Source organism: Danio aesculapii, chromosome 16 (assembly GCF_903798145.1).
Source record: "Danio aesculapii chromosome 16, fDanAes4.1, whole genome shotgun sequence".
Classification (NCBI taxonomy): Eukaryota; Metazoa; Chordata; class Actinopteri; order Cypriniformes; family Danionidae; genus Danio; species Danio aesculapii.
The window spans coordinates 25415427-25434153 of record NC_079450.1 but is presented as its reverse complement, the minus strand read 5'-3'; the positions used below and the strand labels follow the sequence as shown (position 1 = coordinate 25434153).

Below are 18727 nucleotides of genomic sequence, written 5' to 3'. Positions count from 1 at the left end.
GCTTGATTAGCTGGTTCAGGTGTGTTTGATTAGAGTTGGAGCTAAACTCCCCAGGACACCGGCCCTCCAGGTCCGATTGTGGACACCCCTGCTCTAAACTATGTCTTTAAATATGTGCGAGTATCCTCTGCCAGTCTAATTTTAACAAACAGTCTACTTAAAAAATACATACCAATAACCAGGCATGCAGCAGGCCAGCTATAAGGGTCCTTGAGGAACAAAGAAACCACCTGAATGGGGTCCACTAAAATGCCGTACCTACAACACAAACGATGACATGAATTTCAGACGTTCAAACATCAAAACTTCTGTACACTTGTCTTTACTTCAGTGCTGGTCTCTTGTTCTGAGATGGGCTTTATTTGCGGTATTTTCTGCGGGCAGCTGTATATATAGCAGCAGTGAGCAACATGATGACAGCATATGGTTCCCTCAGCATAGGGTTCAGTGTTTCAATCCAGTCAGAGAGATGAAGGCATGTACGCTTATCAAACAAACCCTATAGACTTATCTCCATGGCAGGAGACTCAAAACACTGAGAGCAGAACTGTTGAGTCTGTTTGAACACTTTGGTTTCCATTGACACTTGCTCTTTGGGGAAGTTGGGGTTAGAGGTCAGTTGTTAACACATTCTGATGGTCCTTTATTTTTTAGACGTTCTTGACAGATGGAATAGTACAAAATACACTCTTCTGTGAGTGAATGTGTTACATATATATATGTTTATAGTAGTTTGAGCCTTTCTGTGGATCAAATAGTTGAGCATAGTGAAAGATTTGTAGGTTCAATTCCCAGGGAAAGCAGGAACTGATGAAAAATGTACCTTCAATTCAATTTAAGTCATTTTGGATAAAATTCATTCTGCCAAATGAATAATTTTAAATATATGATCAAAACTATGTGTTCATGTAGTGTTTTTTGTCATAAAATAACATAAATTTATGTTGACATTCTTTTTTAAACTAAAAAAATACCAAGATTTGGTGGAATACCCCAGATATTCAACAACAACAAATAAAACATTTGTTATTCTGACTCATTTTACTTTACCAGGAAAAATTAATTTGAAGAAATATTAAGTAATTATTAGCAGACCCATAAATGCAGTAAATCCAGAAAAACTGAGAATTTTAAGTGTACTGTATACACTACCTGACGAAGGTCTTGTCGTTGATCCCAGTTGTAAGAGCAACAAATAATAAATTAAATTCTAGTTGATCATTTGGAAAAGTGGCAGAAGGTAGATTTTTCCAATGAATCATCTGTTGAACTGCATCCTAATCATCACAAATACTGCAGAAACCCGTATTGAAACCCGTATCAACCTAAGATTCTCACAAATCAGTCAAGTTTGGTGAAGGAAAAATCATGGTTTGGGGTTACATTCAGTATGGGGGCATGTGAGAGATCTGCAGAGTGGATGGCAACATCAACAGTCTGAGGTATGAAGACATTTGTGCTGCCCATTACATTACAAACCACAGGAAAGGGCAAATTCTTCAGCAGAACGCTCCTTTGTATACTTCAGCCTCCACATCAAAGTTCCTGAGAGCAAAGAAGGTCAACATGGGCCCTGTTTGGCCAGGCCAGTCACCAGAAATGAACATTATTGAGCATGTCTGGGATCAGACGGAGAAGGCATTGAAGATGAATCCAAAGAATCTTGATGAACTTTGGGAGTCCTGCAAGAACGCTTTCTTTGCCATTCCAGATGACTTTATTAATAAGTTATTTGAGTCATTGCAGAGATGTATGGATGCAATTTTTTTTCCAACGTACCATGTCTTTTTTATTCTATACGGTACATTATTTTTGTTAAGTGACAAGACTTTTGTCTAAGCAAAGTCTGACATTACTGTCCTAATTAAATCATAAAAAATTAAGGCATGATCATATTTTATTTTGGTTAAATAAGCGTAATCCAGAGGCCTTTGCCTTTCATATCAACCACTTCTGATACCAAATGATCAACTAGAAGTTAAGTTATTATTTGTTGTTCCTCAAACTTGGATAGGCAAAAAGACTATCTGTCAGGTAGTGAAGATTTACACTTGTTTAATTATAATAAATGGGAGCTTGCAATAGCTTATAAAAAAGGGCAGAGATTTGAATGAACTATATGACTGGAAAAGTCCAGCATATAATACTAGAGAAAAGTCTATTGAAAACATCAAACATCAAATTTAAGCTCTGTAAACATTCATAATCGTACTGTACTTTATGTTTTCACAATAAACTGTACACATTTGTTCATACCTGAGAAGGTTTTCTAAAAAGAGACGTGCGTTGCTCAAAACCTGCGAAAGACCACATATACACATACATGAAGAAAACAAATGAAATACAACACAAAAATACATCACTAACGCTAGCAAAGCATGTCAGAACAACCAAAATAAACTCAGCCAAAGATCCTTATTCACTGTCTGCACAGAGTTTGCGGAGATAAATTCAAATTACCATTCATAAATCTAAACAGAAGACAGAAACACTTATTCATATGTACAGAATAAGAGAAAACAATAGAGGAGAAGAAAATGCAAATGTAAGCAGAGCCGTACCACTAGAGTATGAAAGGAAAAAAAGAAAACATGCAGCAGAGGACGAAATAGAGTTGTCTCAAAGCTCGCATTAACAGTAAGTTGAAGAGCGTGAATGCAATCTTCACAGTTTTGAAGACAAGCACTTGGCTGGCTGTCCTCCATGTTTAGACAGACAAGCTGTTTGGGCCTGTTTATTTTTAGGTGTCACTTGGACTTGGCATTAAATGAATCTCCATAAACAGATACACTGATCAACACTTCTTCACATGGCGGCGCATGACTGCTACAAAGCATCCAGCATTACTTAAAATGTCTCGCTGCAATTCAATTATGTCACAAGTGTGGGTTTTCCTTGGTTAAAACTAAAGCTATTAAATCTAGGAGATATTTAATATGATAGTTCACCTAAAAGTGATAATTCTGTCATCATTTACTCACCTTCTACTTGTTCAATTCAATTCATGTTTATTTCTATAGCACTTTTACAATGTAAAATGTGTCAAAGCAGCTTAACATTCTTCAGTTCAAAAGTTCTAGCAAACTGAAACTGTGTCAGTCCAGTTTTCAAACACAAAATAAGATATTTTGAAAAATGTTGGAAACCGGTAGCCATTTACTTCCATAGCATTTGTTTTTACTACTATGAATGTCAATAGTTTCTAATATTCTTCAAAATATCATCTTTTTTTTTTGTTCAACAGAAAGTCTGAATGAAGCATCGGAACTGTGTACATATGTATATACATGTATGTATGTATGTGTATATATATATATATATATATATATATATATATATATATATATATATATATATATATATATATATATATATATATATATATATATATATATATATATATACATACATATAAGCATCGGAACTGTATATGTATGTATGTATGTGTCTGTGTATATATATATATATATATATATATATATATATATATATATATATATATATATATATATATATATATATATATATATATATATATATACACATATATATATATATATATATATATATATATATATATATATATATATATATATATATATATATATACATATATATATATATACACATATATATATACACATATATATATACACATATATATATATACACACATATATATATATATATATATATATATATATATATATATATATATATATATATATATATATATATATATATATACATATATATATATATATATGTATATAAAAATATATGTGCGTGTGTATATATATATATATATATATATATATATATATATATATATAATTTTTTTTTTCTGTATGTATGTACATCAAAAGCAAGTAGGCTATGACTCACGCTTATTGACAGTGAAAGATGATTTACTTAGTCGTGTAAGGAATCCAACCACAGATTAGCATGTTGTCCTCACAGAAAAAGGCTCAGCCATCAGACTGAATCAGGTAAGCTGTATCTTTATATTTCAATGTAATTAATGCTATGCTCCGCCGCTGAGACTGCAGCTCTGCACAAGACGTTTGGCCAGCGGAGAAATTAAAATGGTCGTGCTTAACTGAGCCTGGTTTCTCTCAAGGTTTTTTTTCTTCACTTTCGCCAATTAGTGAAGTTTTTTTCCCTCTCCGCTGTCGCCACTGGCTTGCATGGTTCGGGATCTGTAGAGCTGCGCATCGTTGGATTTCAGTATTTGGACTCTCAGTAGTTATTTTTAAACCACACTGAACTGAGCTAAACTGAACTGAACTTAAACACTGAAAACTGAACTACACTGTTACTATTTACTATGACCTTTTATGTAAAGCTGCTTTGACACAATCTACATTGTAAAAGCGCCAAAACAAGGTGAATTGAATTTAATTGAATTTTAGACGCAGCAAGTAATATGTGAATTATGTTTGCACATGCATTATAATTTTGGCTCGAGGGATGGGTGCCGGGGAGGGGCGCGAGTGAAATTGGACAACTTTGGTGGGCGTGTGTCCTAAAAGTTTGAAAACCCCTGGTATAGAGCACTGAGAATTACCATTTACGCTGGTTACATTTTTATTATATTTATTATTGTATTATAAATAATTGACACTTTCTTTATACTTAAGAAAGCAACAAAGTATATAACACACAGAAGTACAGGCTGAGCTCTAAATAAAACTGTTTCAATTCAGTTACTTCTAAGCTTGGTTATTTGTCACTGATAGTATAGATATGGTATCAATACTGAGAAATTACATTCTGGTATTATGGTACTGAACCAACCCTACTCTCATAAAAACCATCCAATACATCTGAGTAACAAGCTGGCTTCTTTTAAACCATATCATAATTGCTAACCTTTTTATCTCTGTAAGTGTCTTACGCAAATGGCAGTAAAAAAAAAATTACTACTAATCTTTGGCAGTGCCTCCGAGCGAAAGGTAATGTTTACAACCTACACTGATATCTGTGACACAACTTAACCAGAAGAATGAGTTGGCAAGTCACAGCTTGCAGTTCAGCAGAGATCAGCGTATGTGACTGTTTCAGACTTACCAGCATTACCACACACCAGTTCAGGATCCCCCTGTAGTTTTTGAAGCTGCTCGCTGAACTCAACATCGACTCCTGCAACTTGTGGCAACTGTATACAGAATAAAACGTGGACAAGGAATAAAAACTGCAATGATGACTGATCTAAATAATGTGCTATATTGTACATTTCCACTATTGTTGTTTCATAAAAATAAATTTGTTGAAATTAACTGTGACTCTGTCCATTTCGATTTAAAGGGCACCTGGGTTACTCCTTTTTTTCAGATTTAATATAAGTCTTTTGTGTCTCCAGAATGTGTCTGTAAAGTTTCAGCTCAAAACACCCATCAGATTTTTTATTATACCTTTTATAAGTTTCTAATTTATACCTTTTTGCATCAGGGGGCTGTTTTGTCGTACTGCGCCTTTAAGGCTAGTCCTCCAAGCCCACCGTTTCTACGTGCCTTAATCTCCTCCCTCGGCAGATTCAGACAACAGACAGACATAAATGAAGAAGATCTCACATCGCGTTTGTGAGAAATACTACAGTAAGAACTTTACCAATGAGTTTTTGATGCATTTGTTGAGTTGCAACGATGAGTCACACACAATGTCGTTACAAAGTTCACGCGCACACAAAGATACACACACATACACAGCGCGCGCACGCATGCACACGCACACATATACTGTATATTGCTTTGCGCACGTCCTGTCTTGTTACTATGATTATACACTTATTAAAGATTTTTTATCATTATTATTTTCCATGCTAACTGGAAAACAAATCACACATACTGGAATTGCTTGCACACCAATCAATAATTGTCAGTCGGATGCAAGTACAGTTCCTTACTGTGACTGACTGTGTAAAATCAATAATAATATCTACGTCAATTATGCAATAGTTTGTAACTGTAAATGTAAGATGTAAAATGTAAGTTTGCTGCATGTGTGGCTCCAGATAACAGGATTTTAAAAATGTTCTTATTAAAAAAAAAAAGAAACTGGTAAATTTTATAAGCGGCTATTTCACCATGTACAGTTGAAGTCAGAATTATTAGCTCCGCTTTAATTTAAAAAAAAAAATTATATTTCCTAAATGATGTTTAACAGAGCAAGGAAATTTTCATCTGTTTTTTGTCATCTGCCTATGACTTTATGACTACAGAATTATTTACTACTACAATTTACCCCCCCCCCCCCCCAGCCAACTGGTCAAAATCATTTAGACTACTGTGATTAAAAGAATCAAGATTAACTCTTCTAAAGTTAAAATATTGGTGGGCTATTGCGTTATTGGTAATAAAACATTTTCTTTGTTACTTTGGACAACTGTCATTTTATGTTATAAATTGGAACATTTTATGTTAAATGTACTTTCATTTTACATTTATTAAAAACACTGGCATGCTAAAAAATAAGTTGAGATGCTGCATGCATAGTTTTTGCTTTAACATTTGTTTAAGGTTTTAATAAACCAAATGTTTACAAATAATTTTTCAAAGTACATTTGCTGCCACGCCCTTCCACTCAGGTCATTGGTCAACTATGTCCACGTGTGCGTTTGTTTTTTGTTCTTCTTTAAGAATGGCTAACTTCTTACAAACACCACATATATTTTCAGCTTTGCTCAATGAAATGCTTTTCATGTTGGTGTAAAACATCTTATGCTGTGCTGTGGCACAGGCTACTGTACGCACGTTAGTTGGCGAATCCTCTCTCTCTCTCTCCCTGTGCTGTGACCATTTATCTTTGTCACCGTTCCTATAAATGCCCCCAAAACGACAACAACCTGCATTTTAGCATGACGTCTCGGCGCAGACTACCTCTCTCACCTCATTCTGTCGTAGCGGTCGCATTTTCGCTTGTTTTCTTCGTTGAGCTGCAAGTTTTTCGCCAGGTACTCCCGTGCCTTGTGTCCGCTTCTGGGATCACTGTCAGCGGCTGCTGCTGCCGCGCTCGCGCCGTTCCGCAGCTTCACAGACTCGCTCTTGGTGCTGGTGATGGTCGCGCGCCGCCGACTCCTGGTGACGGGCCCGAAATCATCCTTGTCAATCATGATTCCAGCAAATTTACAGCAAGCCTTGTGCAAACAAATTTAATAAACCGAGTCCAGGCAGGAGTCTCATTTGGCTCTGTGACCGGAAAAACAAGCTTTTGCTAAAAGCCCCAGTTTTGCAAGTTCTCAGGGTGTCGCAAGATTTGTAATAATGCGGTGACTCAAATGAATGTGCGTGGACTTTAGCACGCTTGTTAAAATCACGAATATCGGGCAAGGTTGCGACTTTCCCCCGGATATAGTTCCGCGTTCATTCTTCCACGTAAAACGACTCGTCTAAACCAATAGGAGTCAGTATATAGTGTAACTCTGTCTGACTGTTTTAAAACACGACCTTTATAAATAATATAATGAATATATTCATAAATTGTGCTGAAACATGTCACATGCATATAATCCCATTCAGTTCAACTGGATCTACGAAAGAGAATAACTGAAACCAGATGCCATATGATTCCATTGACAAGATGGCAAGCCGAATTTTGTTCTGTCCACAGCAGAAGAACATACTGGCAGTAAGAACCACCAGAGCTTCCGTTTTGTTGGTTTCCCAAACCCCAAAACAATCTAAAAATTATATATATATTTATATATATTTAATATATTTAATAATTGGTTAAGCTAAATTGTCCGTAGTGTATGTGTGTGAATGTTAAAGTGTATGGGTGTTTCCCAGTACTAGGTTGCAGCTGAAAGGGCATCCGCTGTGTAGAACTTATGCTAGATATGTTGGCGGTTCATTCCGCAACCCCTAATGAATGAAGGAAATAAGCCAAAAGAAAATGAATGATTGACAATGCCATTTGGTTAAATAATAAAACAAAAACTCCACTATGGTGTTATCAAGACTTTCAGAAAAAGGGAAAAAAATATGTGTGAGACTGATAATGACAGCCAGAAAAGAGAATAACATAAAAATGTACTGCCTTCGCATAGACACTGAAACACTTTGCACCAGCGGTATTTCATTTTTTGCAATTCAACGCAAATATACATGCGTAAATACATATAAATATAGGCTACATAAAGGCTACATACGGTTAAAAAAATCTAAATGTTAAAAAGCTTTCAGGGATTTAAGATTAAGATGACAGTTAAACGTGTCTTAACAGTCTGTGAAAAGAGTCCATCCAAAGTTTCCAAATTGTCAAGTTTTTATTTTGTTGTTCCAGCTACAGTGTTTCTGAACCAGAAGCCATTATCACGCAATGACAATGATTAGGAGGACAAAAACTAAAATTTTTATAGAAAAGATGTATGTTGTTGCAGCATAGCTTTATGACTGATAGGTAGGGCCAGATGCAATCTGCGGATGTTTTTTGCTATTCCTGCGGAGAGTTTTGGTAAAAATCTGCGGATTTCTGCGGAATTATTTTGGGAGTATCATAACTAAAACCTTAATATGTGAAATAAAAAATAATACCTGTTCAACTTTTATTTAATGTTTAAAATGCAAATCCAATTAGATTCACTTTATTTGGTAAACAAAGCAAGTCTCTCATATAATATATCTACTAAAAGACAGAAAATATTACTTTACAAACTGTATTGTACATAAATCAGATGAACATTTTCATATTAGTCAATAATATTACTGTAATTAATTTAAAAACTAAATAAATATAGATTTACACACATTTACTCAAGTAAATAAACAGAATTAATGATGGGCTAAAATCTGTGGAAAATCTGCGGAATTCTACCGCACAGATTCCATGTGGGCCTACTGATAGGAGATTGTGTGAGACTGGCATTCAGTTTGGCATTTAACTATGTTTCACAGACGATAAGAAGACCTAATTCATTCATTCATTCATTCATTCATTCATTCATTCATTCATTCATCCATTCATCCATTCATTCATTCATTCATTCATTCATTCATTCATTCATTCATTCATTCATTTTATTTTCAGCTTAGTCCCTTTATTAATCAGGGCGGAATGAACCGACAACTTATCCAGCATATGTTTTACGCAGCGGATGCCCTTCCAGCCACAACCCAACACTGGGAAACACCCATAAACTCTTGCATTCACACACACACACACACACACACACACACACGCACACGCACACGCACACACACACACACATTACAGCCAATTTAGCTTATTCAATTCACCTATACCTATACCACATCTTTGGACTGTGGGGAAAACTGGAGCACCTGGAGGAAACCACACGAACATGAGGAGAACATGCAAGCTACACACAGAAATGCCAAATGACCCAGTTGGGGCTCGAACCAGAAACCTACTTGCTGTGAGGCATTTATGCTACCCACCGTGACCCCATATAAAATAATAATACTAATAAAAATATTTAAAATAAAATCTTCCAGGTTTAAAAAGAAAAGGGATATTGAAACTTAGAATACAGCTCTTTTATTTATAGGGGTTAGCTAATACCAGTTTAATGATATATGGAACCTTTGGTATACTGAAAACCATAGTAACTTTCTTCTTCAGCCGAAGTTAAGGATTTGATGTGATTCCAAAATATTTAATTCCCAGTTTATACTAGCAGTCGCCAAAACAGGTGCATATAAGCTGGGAAATGTGCAGTGTGCAGGCAGGCGTTATCTGTCGTCTGAAGTTTCTGACTTCAAACAGCTTCACTAAGATGCTCAGTGCTCATCGAGGCAGAACATTTCACCTTCACTCTTATCAAAGTTGCAAAGTAAACTACAAGAAAACATTCTGCAGCAAAACGGAGTGCAAGCATGAACCTGAGAAAGACATTTTGCATGTCGTGTCCAAAGCAGTGCAGCGAAAACTGTTGCATTGCGTGCCACCGTCCAATTGTTGATGTATGAAAGCCGGTTATTTTTTGATTCCACTCCATCTAAAATTTAAAGGGGAAAAAGGTGTTTAATTAATAATTGATCCTTCCATGTCAGTAGCATTGATGTACTTAAATTCACACTCTAAATGTGACGTTAGATTTCATTTGACTGCGTTTGTTCCCTCAGTAAAGATACTGCCGCTTGTTTCACTTGGCTGCGAGCCTCTGGATGAAATAAAGGCCCGAGAAAGATTAATTCTATACATTTCCGTGGCAGGTTGATTGTATTTTATGCCTGGCCGCATGACTTGTGACCCTCTTTTCTGTCAGGGCTGTCAGAACAAGCTGGCATTGGCGTTTGGTTGCGCAGGCCTGAGGTGAGGAGGTATGTGCCCGCCTGCGAGCGTGTCCTTGGTTTTGTAATGAAGTTGTGAGACTGAAATCACTCACTCCTGCGTGGCGTTGTGGCACGTCATGTTTTATCACAGGGATGCCACATTTACTCAGTCATTAGGGACCGAAAGCTAGTTTATCTCAGTTGCGATCCAGGCAGACTGATAGACACTTCAGGGGTGGCACGCGTGTCAGCACTTTTGCAGTTCAGTCAAGGACTTGACTCCCGATATCGCTGTCATTCTCTATACGTCTCTGTCTTCCTCATGCTTGCTCACTCGCACGCATCATTTCACACTCAGGTGGATTCTTTGAAGTAATGTCTGCCACAGTTACATCACCGAATGACAAAGGACAAATTATTAGATTAACAAGTCATTATGCTGCCCAGAGAAGATGAATGAGGGTTAAGATCAGATGCGCTCAGAGAAAACTGTTATTGCACAGATCTTCTTGGATTCATTTATATGAATTATAATTGTTATCGTTGTTTCAGAAGTTTCTGATTATGTTTTTTTAAACAATTTTTAACCTATGAGTAGTAGTAGTAAACTTTATTGTCCTTGACAGGAAATTTGTTATGGGAATCACCATATTGCTGCAGACATTCCTTAAAACAAACAACAAAAACAATACAAAATACAGTAGTTACAATAATTATAATTTTAAAAATAGTTTGCGTTGTGTGGAAATGCAGCGTGTTTTATTAATAGTTTGTGTTGTGTGGAAATGCAGCGCATTTTATTAATAGTTTGTGTTGTGTGGAAATGCAGCGCATTTTATTAATAGTTTGTGTTGTGTGGAAATGCAGCGCATTTTATTAATAGTTTGTGTTGTGTGGAAATGCAGCGCGTTTTATTAATAGTTTGTGTTGTGTGGAAATGCAGCGCATTTTATTAATAGTTTGTGTTGTGTGGAAATGCAGCGCGTTTTATTAATAGTTTGCGTTGTGTGGAAATGCAGCGCGTTTTATTAATAGTTTGTGTTGTGTGGAAATGCAGCGCGTTTTATTAATAGTTTGCGTTGTGTGGAAATGCAGCGCGTTTTATTAATAGTTTGCGTTGTGTGGAAATGCAGCGCGTTTTATTAATAGTTTGTGTTGTGTGGAAATGCAGCGCGTTTTATTAATAGTTTACGTTGTGTGGAAATGCAGCGCGTTTTATTAATAGTTTGCGTTGTGTGGAAATGCAGCGCGTTTTATTAATAGTTTGTGTTGTGTGGAAATGCAGCGCGTTTTATTAATAGTTTGTGTTGTGTGGAAATGCAGCGCGTTTTATTAATAGTTTGCGTTGTGTGGAAATGCAGCGCGTTTTATTAATAGTTTGCGTTGTGTGGAAATGCAGCGCGTTTTATTAATAGTTTGTGTTGTGTGGAAATGCAGCGCGTTTTATTAATAGTTTGCGTTGTGTGGAAATGCAGCGCGTTTTATTAATAGTTTGTGTTGTGTGGAAATGCAGCGCGTTTTATTAATAGTTTGCGTTGTGTGGAAATGCAGCGCGTTTTATTAATAGTTTGTGTTGTGTGGAAATGCAGCGCGTTTTATTAATAGTTTGCATTGTGTGGAAATGCAGCGTATTTTATTAATAGTTTGTGTTGTGTGGAAATGCAGCGCGTTTTATTAATAGTTTGCGTTGTGTGGAAATGCAGCGCGTTTTATTAATAGTTTGCGTTGTGTGGAAATGCAGCGCGTTTTATTAATAGTTTGCGTTGTGTGGAAATGCAGCGTGTTTTATTAATAGTTTGTGTTGTGTGGAAATGCAGCGCGTTTTATTAATAGTTTGCGTTGTGTGGAAATGCAGCGCGTTTTATTAATAGTTTGCGTTGTGTGGAAATGCAGCGTGTTTTATTAATAGTTTGCGTTGTGTGGAAATGCAGCGTGTTTTATTAATAGTTTGTGTTGTGTGGAAATGCAGCGCGTTTTATTAATAGTTTGCGTTGTGTGGAAATGCAGCGCGTTTTATTAATAGTTTGTGTTGTGTGGAAATGCAGCGCGTTTTATTAATAGTTTGCGTTGTGTGGAAATGCAGCGCGTTTTATTAATAGTTTGTGTTCTGTGGAAATGCAGCGCGTTTTATTAATAGTTTGTGTTGTGTGGAAATGCAGCGTATTTTATTAATAGTTTGTGTTGTGTGGAAATGCAGCGCGTTTTATTAATAGTTTGTGTTGTGTGGAAATCCTGCGCGTTTTATTAATAGTTTGCGTTGTGTGGAAATGCAGCGCGTTTTATTTATAGTTTACGTTGTGTGGAAATGCAGCGCGTTTTATTAATAGTTTACGTTGTGTGGAAATGCAGCGCGTTTTATTAATAGTTTACGTTGTGTGGAAATGCAGCGTGTTTTATTAATAGTTTGCGTTGTGTGGAAATGCAGCGCGTTTTATTAATAGTTTGCGTTGTGTGGAAATGCAGCGTATTTTATTAATAGTTTGTGTTGTGTGGAAATGCAGCGCGTTTTATTAATAGTTTGTGTTGTGTGGAAATGCAGCGTGTTTTATTAATAGTTTACGTTGTGTGGAAATGCAGCGTGTTTTATTAATAGTTTACGTTGTGTGGAAATGCAGCGTGTTTTATTAATAGTTTGCGTTGTGTGGAAATGCAGCGCGTTTTATTAATAGTTTGCGTTGTGTGGAAATGCAGCGTATTTTATTAATAGTTTGTGTTGTGTGGAAATGCAGCGCGTTTTATTAATAGTTTGTGTTGTGTGGAAATGCAGCGCATTTTATTAATAGTTTGTGTTGTGTGGAAATGCAGCGTGTTTTATTAATAGTTTGTGTTGTGTGGAAATGCAGAGCGTTTTATTAATAGTTTGTGTTGTGTGGAAATGCAGCGCGTTTTATTAATAGTTTGTGTTGTGTGGAAATGCAGCGCGTCAAAGGACGTCAGGCAAGGGAGAAAAACCCAACTCGACCATCTGCCACTGCGTATACGTGCTCTGGACCGGGAGAAGCTGCTTCTCGATCTCTCTCTGTAGACACAGGTTGGAGATACCCTCAAAGACTCTCTCAGAAGCTTTGTGAAAGGCTCTGAAAGCGAAAAGAATGACGAGCATGGAACTGGCTGCATCTTTATAGCATGACTGATTGTCATTGACGCCAGCTGTGCACGCTGACGCCGCCAACTCATTGGCATTTCATTGGCCCGTTTTTATACTCTTTCAGATGATTGGTTTCTGATGAAATCCCCATTGTGGAAGTTTCCACATAGTATTGGAGTTCCCCATCCGAAGGGGAACATAGTGTTAAGTTAACACTAGTAGTGTTTTTTAACACTATGCAAGTGTAAAAAAATATAAATTGTAAATTTAACTCTATTTAGTGTGGACCTTAAAAACACAGAATAAGTGTTAATTTTCCCACACTTTGAGAGTAAAATTAACACTTTACAATTTGCTGTGGGGACTCTATTGGCTTGTTTCCACATTATTATCATCAGCTCAAGAAGTTCGTTATTTCAAATATAGACGCGCGATGAGCTCATGCGAGAAAGCGAAACCGCTCGCGCTTTAAACGGCCTTGTAAACAACAACGGTGCACAGGGTAAACTCTGCTCTTCTTGGCTTTGTGGCTGTTCATTAAGACAACAACAAGGCTTGTTTAAGCTTGGGTTGTCCATGGCTCGTTATTATATGTATATAGTATTAGGGTGTATAAAAATAGTTTAAAAGCGGTTCCTTTGTTTTCATTCTCCTGCTTGTGTATGCGCTGGTGACGTTTCTCTGTAAGCCAATAGCGTTCAGCTGTGCGTCTAGCACTGCCTTTTGGTACCCTTTTGTTGTGCTTTTGACAGTGGAAACGGCCATAAAAGCGTACCGTACCGTACCACTCAGTGAAAACAGGCCATATATCTCCTAGCAGAGGGAAGCAATTCATAATGTGGAAACAAAAAATGAGTTGGATCATACACAATCCTTTCCACCTGATTAATGACACAATTATAAATGTTGTGGATTAAAATGTTCATCGTGCCCAACAATTTTCCATCTATTCCTTAACAGGTGCATCAACTTACAGTAGATTTACACTGTACAGATAGGTTGCCAAACCTGCCAATGCTTTCAAGAACAGCTTTATAAAACAACATCCTAAAACTACTTGTTAACTCCAAAAAGACGTAACCTCTGTAAAAAATACAATCTCTGATGTAAACAAGAACAAACCCACTCTATGTGTGTTTTCCATGTAAAAGAACTGTCAATGTAAATGCCCAAGTACAAGGTCTCTGACTGAGTAATAGAATGCTCATGTACAACCACTTGGCGATGGTCACCAATACACTTTGGGTCAAAAATATAATCTCTTCTATGACAAGGGTTATTATTTATTTAACTAAAATTAAATCATAAACATTTCGGCAGTTTGAAATCTTACTTTTGACAGCAGACTCAAAAAAAAATCAAAAATAATAATTCAGTCCTGCTCAATTTACTAAACATTTTTACTTAATCAATTTACTCAATCAATTGTTTTTAAGTAAGTGGGGTTCAAAAATGGCAATAGGCTCCAATGACTTTTAAAAAACATTTTTTATGGGGCATCACGGTGGCACAGTGGGTAACACGATCGCCTCACAGCAAGAAGGTCGCTGGTTCGAGCCCCAGCTAAGTCAGTTGGCATTTCTTTGTGGAGTTTGTAAGGGTCCATCTATTAGTCCTATGACAGAACTAACAGCATGGGTGAAGGTTAAATGCATGTAAGCCATTTTAGCACATGTGAAAAAAAATATTTTTTTTGTTAAAATTTTATTTGTTTCCAACTCTGAATTTTAATCGTACTCCAATTTATAATAATTTAAATTTAGATTCATCTAATTCAAGCTGATCACCTTACAGGTAGTGATTAGGTCTAATTTAGATTGATTAACCTAAAAAATCCTTATCTTTAGTTAATGGTTCATCGTTTACCTGAAGTCACTTAGAGTCAGTATGCTGGCCAGTTACATCTGCTCACGGACACATCCTCACCAGTTCTGGTTTTTAGATAGAAGATAAGCTAACTTCTTTTAAGTAATAATAGGCCACCCCATGCTTGCTCATGATTAAAGAAAGCTTGTTTTAGCTTAGCTAAAAGATATAACTGTAAGCTAATTTCCTTATCAAAGTCAAAACCCAAATGAACTGATATAAGGGAGATTGTAAAATATTACAGTGAAATTAGGACCACTTCACTAATCACACAGAGACATTTAAAATGACACCAAACATGAATCTAGAGCCACAAGATACACCGTATTAAAAACTTAGACATTCTATGTGGAGCTGCTCTGGTCGAGAAGGTAAAGTCCAGGGCAAAGAGGGGGACTCAGGATGCATGATCGAGGCAACCTGAACAACTGATTTGCTAGCTGATCTTCTTCTCAGATTAGAAAGTTTATTGTTTTAGTGCCTGACCATTCTCGTAGTCTTGTCTCGTGTGGAGTTCCATAACAGTTTTCAGGGTTTAATATTATGGAGAGATATAGCCATCCTTACAAGTTTGCATGTTCTCTCCATGTTTGCTTGGGTTTCCTCTGAGTGCTTCAGTCTCCCCCACACTCCAAAGACATGTGATATAGGTGAATTGAATAAGCTAAATTGGCCGTAGAGTATGTGTGTGAATGCAAGAGTGTATGGGTGTTTCCCAGTGTTGGGTTGTGGCTGGAAAGGCATCCGCTGCGTAAAACATATGCTGGATAAGTTCAGTCCGCTATGGCGACCCCTGATTAATAAAGGGACTAAGCCAAAAAGAAAATGAATGAATGAATATTTTTCCTGTTTATGTGAACTGTCCCTCAGTTTGAATCACGGGAGAATGTTTTGTCTTTCCGAGCTCATTCCAACCCACAAGTGTCTGGTTGTGAAAACACATGCACACACACATTCATACACAAACTCTCTCAGGCATACTTTGTCTTTCTTCAGCGCTCACGGTGTATGCTCTGTTGATGTTTGTTTAATTAAAAACTGATAATTGCGTTGTCACAGTTTGTGTTTTGTTCAGAGGAGATGAGATGGACAGGTCTCTAGGCAGAGAGAGCTTGCATGTTGCCTCATGAATAGTAATACGCATTCTGTTTATTCAACTACAACACACCTGTGGAACGGCTCTTTCCACCTGAGGCCCTCAACACCACTTAACTTCCAGAATATGAGAAAATGCTGACCCACTGAATCTCTTTTCATGCTGGTAATTACAGTTTATTTGTTCACTTTAGAGCTTAAGATTAGAGAGTTTTACATTTAATCAGCTCATAAATGTTTTTTTTTATCTTCAGGCATTAAATTAAATCTGTATAAATATATAATAATTACTATAATATAATATAATTTACTGTATATGAGCAATATCACATGAGTAGCAGTGCGATGTGGCTGTACTGTATATCAGCACTGGTGGGAGGCGTGCCTTAGGCCCAATCCCAATTCTATGTTTTTTACCCCTTTCCCTTGGCCCTTGAAACAGAGTGTGAAGGGGAAGGGCTTCAAAATGTACCCATAAGAAATGGGATAGCACTACAACACCTGCACATGTCATCATATGTCATTGCGATCTCTTGCTTCATATGAGTTCAGACGCGACTGCTGTAGTTATTACAGTTGTTTTTTGGTATTTATCTTCAGGAAATCACTGAAGGCATATATTATGTTATCATAACTATCTAATGTGGCAATAAGATCGTAACTGTTCTGTGCATTTACACTGTGGGCATATTCATCTATGTGAACACATGACAAACAACATTAACATTATAGCAGACACTGTAAAAAGCTCATTCCCAGCCACTAGACTTTTCTGACAGGGTATTCCAGTGTCATCGAGTGACAGAATGTTGTGGGACTACTAAACAGCAGTTATTATTATGGATTATAGACAGCAAAATTTTGCTGTTTTTATTTTAGCTTTTTTTTTAAAGCATGACAGTAAAACATGAACGCCATTATGAATATATTTAAACATGTGCTTGTTTATTGTAAAAATTCGTTATAATAACAAAAAAATAATAATTTGTGCATCTCCTTATTTCTGTGTGCAGCCATGCGTTAATGCGTGATACGTCAACCGTTGTAGATGGTGTATTTTGGGAAATTTTTCTACCCCTTGGTTTTGAGTGTGGTCCTGAAAAACCTCAGTTTGAAGGGGTATCTAGCCCTTCCCCTTAGCCCTATGCCTTCAAGCTAAAGAGAATTAAGACACCCCTGCCCCTTCACGTGAATGCGCAAAAATGAGGGGTAAGGGTAAGGAGAAGGGCTAAGGCGTAGAATTGGGATTGGGCCTTAGTGTCCCACCAGTGAAGATATACAGCCATATTGCACTGCTACGAGTGTAATGTTGCATTTATACAACAGTTTGGTGGCATAATCGTGCATATAAAAAAGAAAATCAAACACGGAGAGTCTAAAAATCCTTTTATATGAGGAACTACTTTTTTCCGCCATTCATTCAGATCTGCAGCTGACGTCAAAACAGCAGAAACCATTGCTACTTCACAAATGTCATCTTAGAGCTAGAATTGAATGATTCTCTAGCGTAATATCTAAAGTGCTGACAAAACAGGCTATTTTGCTGACATTTTAAGATTATAAGGCTGAACGGCATGAAATGTCATCAGTCTAGAAACATTTCCCAGAATTTCTCTGTTGCTGTCAGGATATCAAAATAACTAACCCTGAAATAGTCAAAGCAGTGCAAACACTACCAGATTACAGTTGTGATTGTGATAAGGAAAAACGAAAAACATGTGGGCATTTCTTCTTTCTTTCTTTCTTTCTTTCTTATTACTGAACTGGTCTGCAGTAACGAAAACAAGAGATACATTAGAAACAAACAGATGACCAACCAAAAAGTAACTCAGGGTTATACAAAGAGTGGCCAACACAAAATACATACATTCCTAATATGAGTCCCATATCACACTCAATACACTACAATTACCTTGTTATAAATACAGCACTACAACATACAAAACAGAAAGATCAACTTAGAATGTCACTTACCAGATTCATAATGATTTAATTAGCTGTAGTTTGTAGTTTTACGCTGTGCTTATTATGCAGTCTCTGTCACCATCTTGTGGATGGACAACGTCAGCCATATTTGCTCTGCTACAAAACAACTACATTCTTGACTAAAAAGTGCATTATGATGTCCAACAGCTGCAATATTTGTAGTCCTCAGCTTGCCACTTGTATGAGCGGAGTAATACAGAAGAGTGAAGAGGCTGTAGAAGTTCTGATTTGGCTATCAGCCAATCAGATTCGAGAACCAGACAGAACTGTTATATATAGGCAGTTGTACACACTTTGAGTGAGTGGGGGACGGTACACTTGATTGAAATATGCAGTGAAAGATGTTGTGTTGAGATATGAGACTTGTTTAACATGTACTGACACCGATAATATGTTTGAACAATGTCACTCACTTTGGCAAATATGCATTGGCATACAAACAATATCAGTGCTATGA

General features: G+C 36.7%; 1 protein-coding gene across 1 annotated transcript in view; it reads right to left on the bottom strand.

Moving 5' to 3' along the window:
- The window catches only part of dgat1b (diacylglycerol O-acyltransferase 1b), a 45431-nt gene extending 38045 nt beyond the window's left edge, over positions 1 to 7386 (bottom strand). The window contains exons 1-4 of the mRNA XM_056474720.1: positions 6888 to 7386; positions 5071 to 5158; positions 2257 to 2297; positions 173 to 258 (exon numbers count right to left, since the gene is read on the bottom strand). Coding sequence (XP_056330695.1) covers positions 173 to 258; positions 2257 to 2297; positions 5071 to 5158; positions 6888 to 7111 — 439 coding nt within the window. The 5' untranslated portion in view covers positions 7112 to 7386. The remainder of the gene's footprint in view (positions 1 to 172; positions 259 to 2256; positions 2298 to 5070; positions 5159 to 6887) is intronic.
- Between the last annotated feature and the right edge of the window lie 11341 nt (positions 7387 to 18727).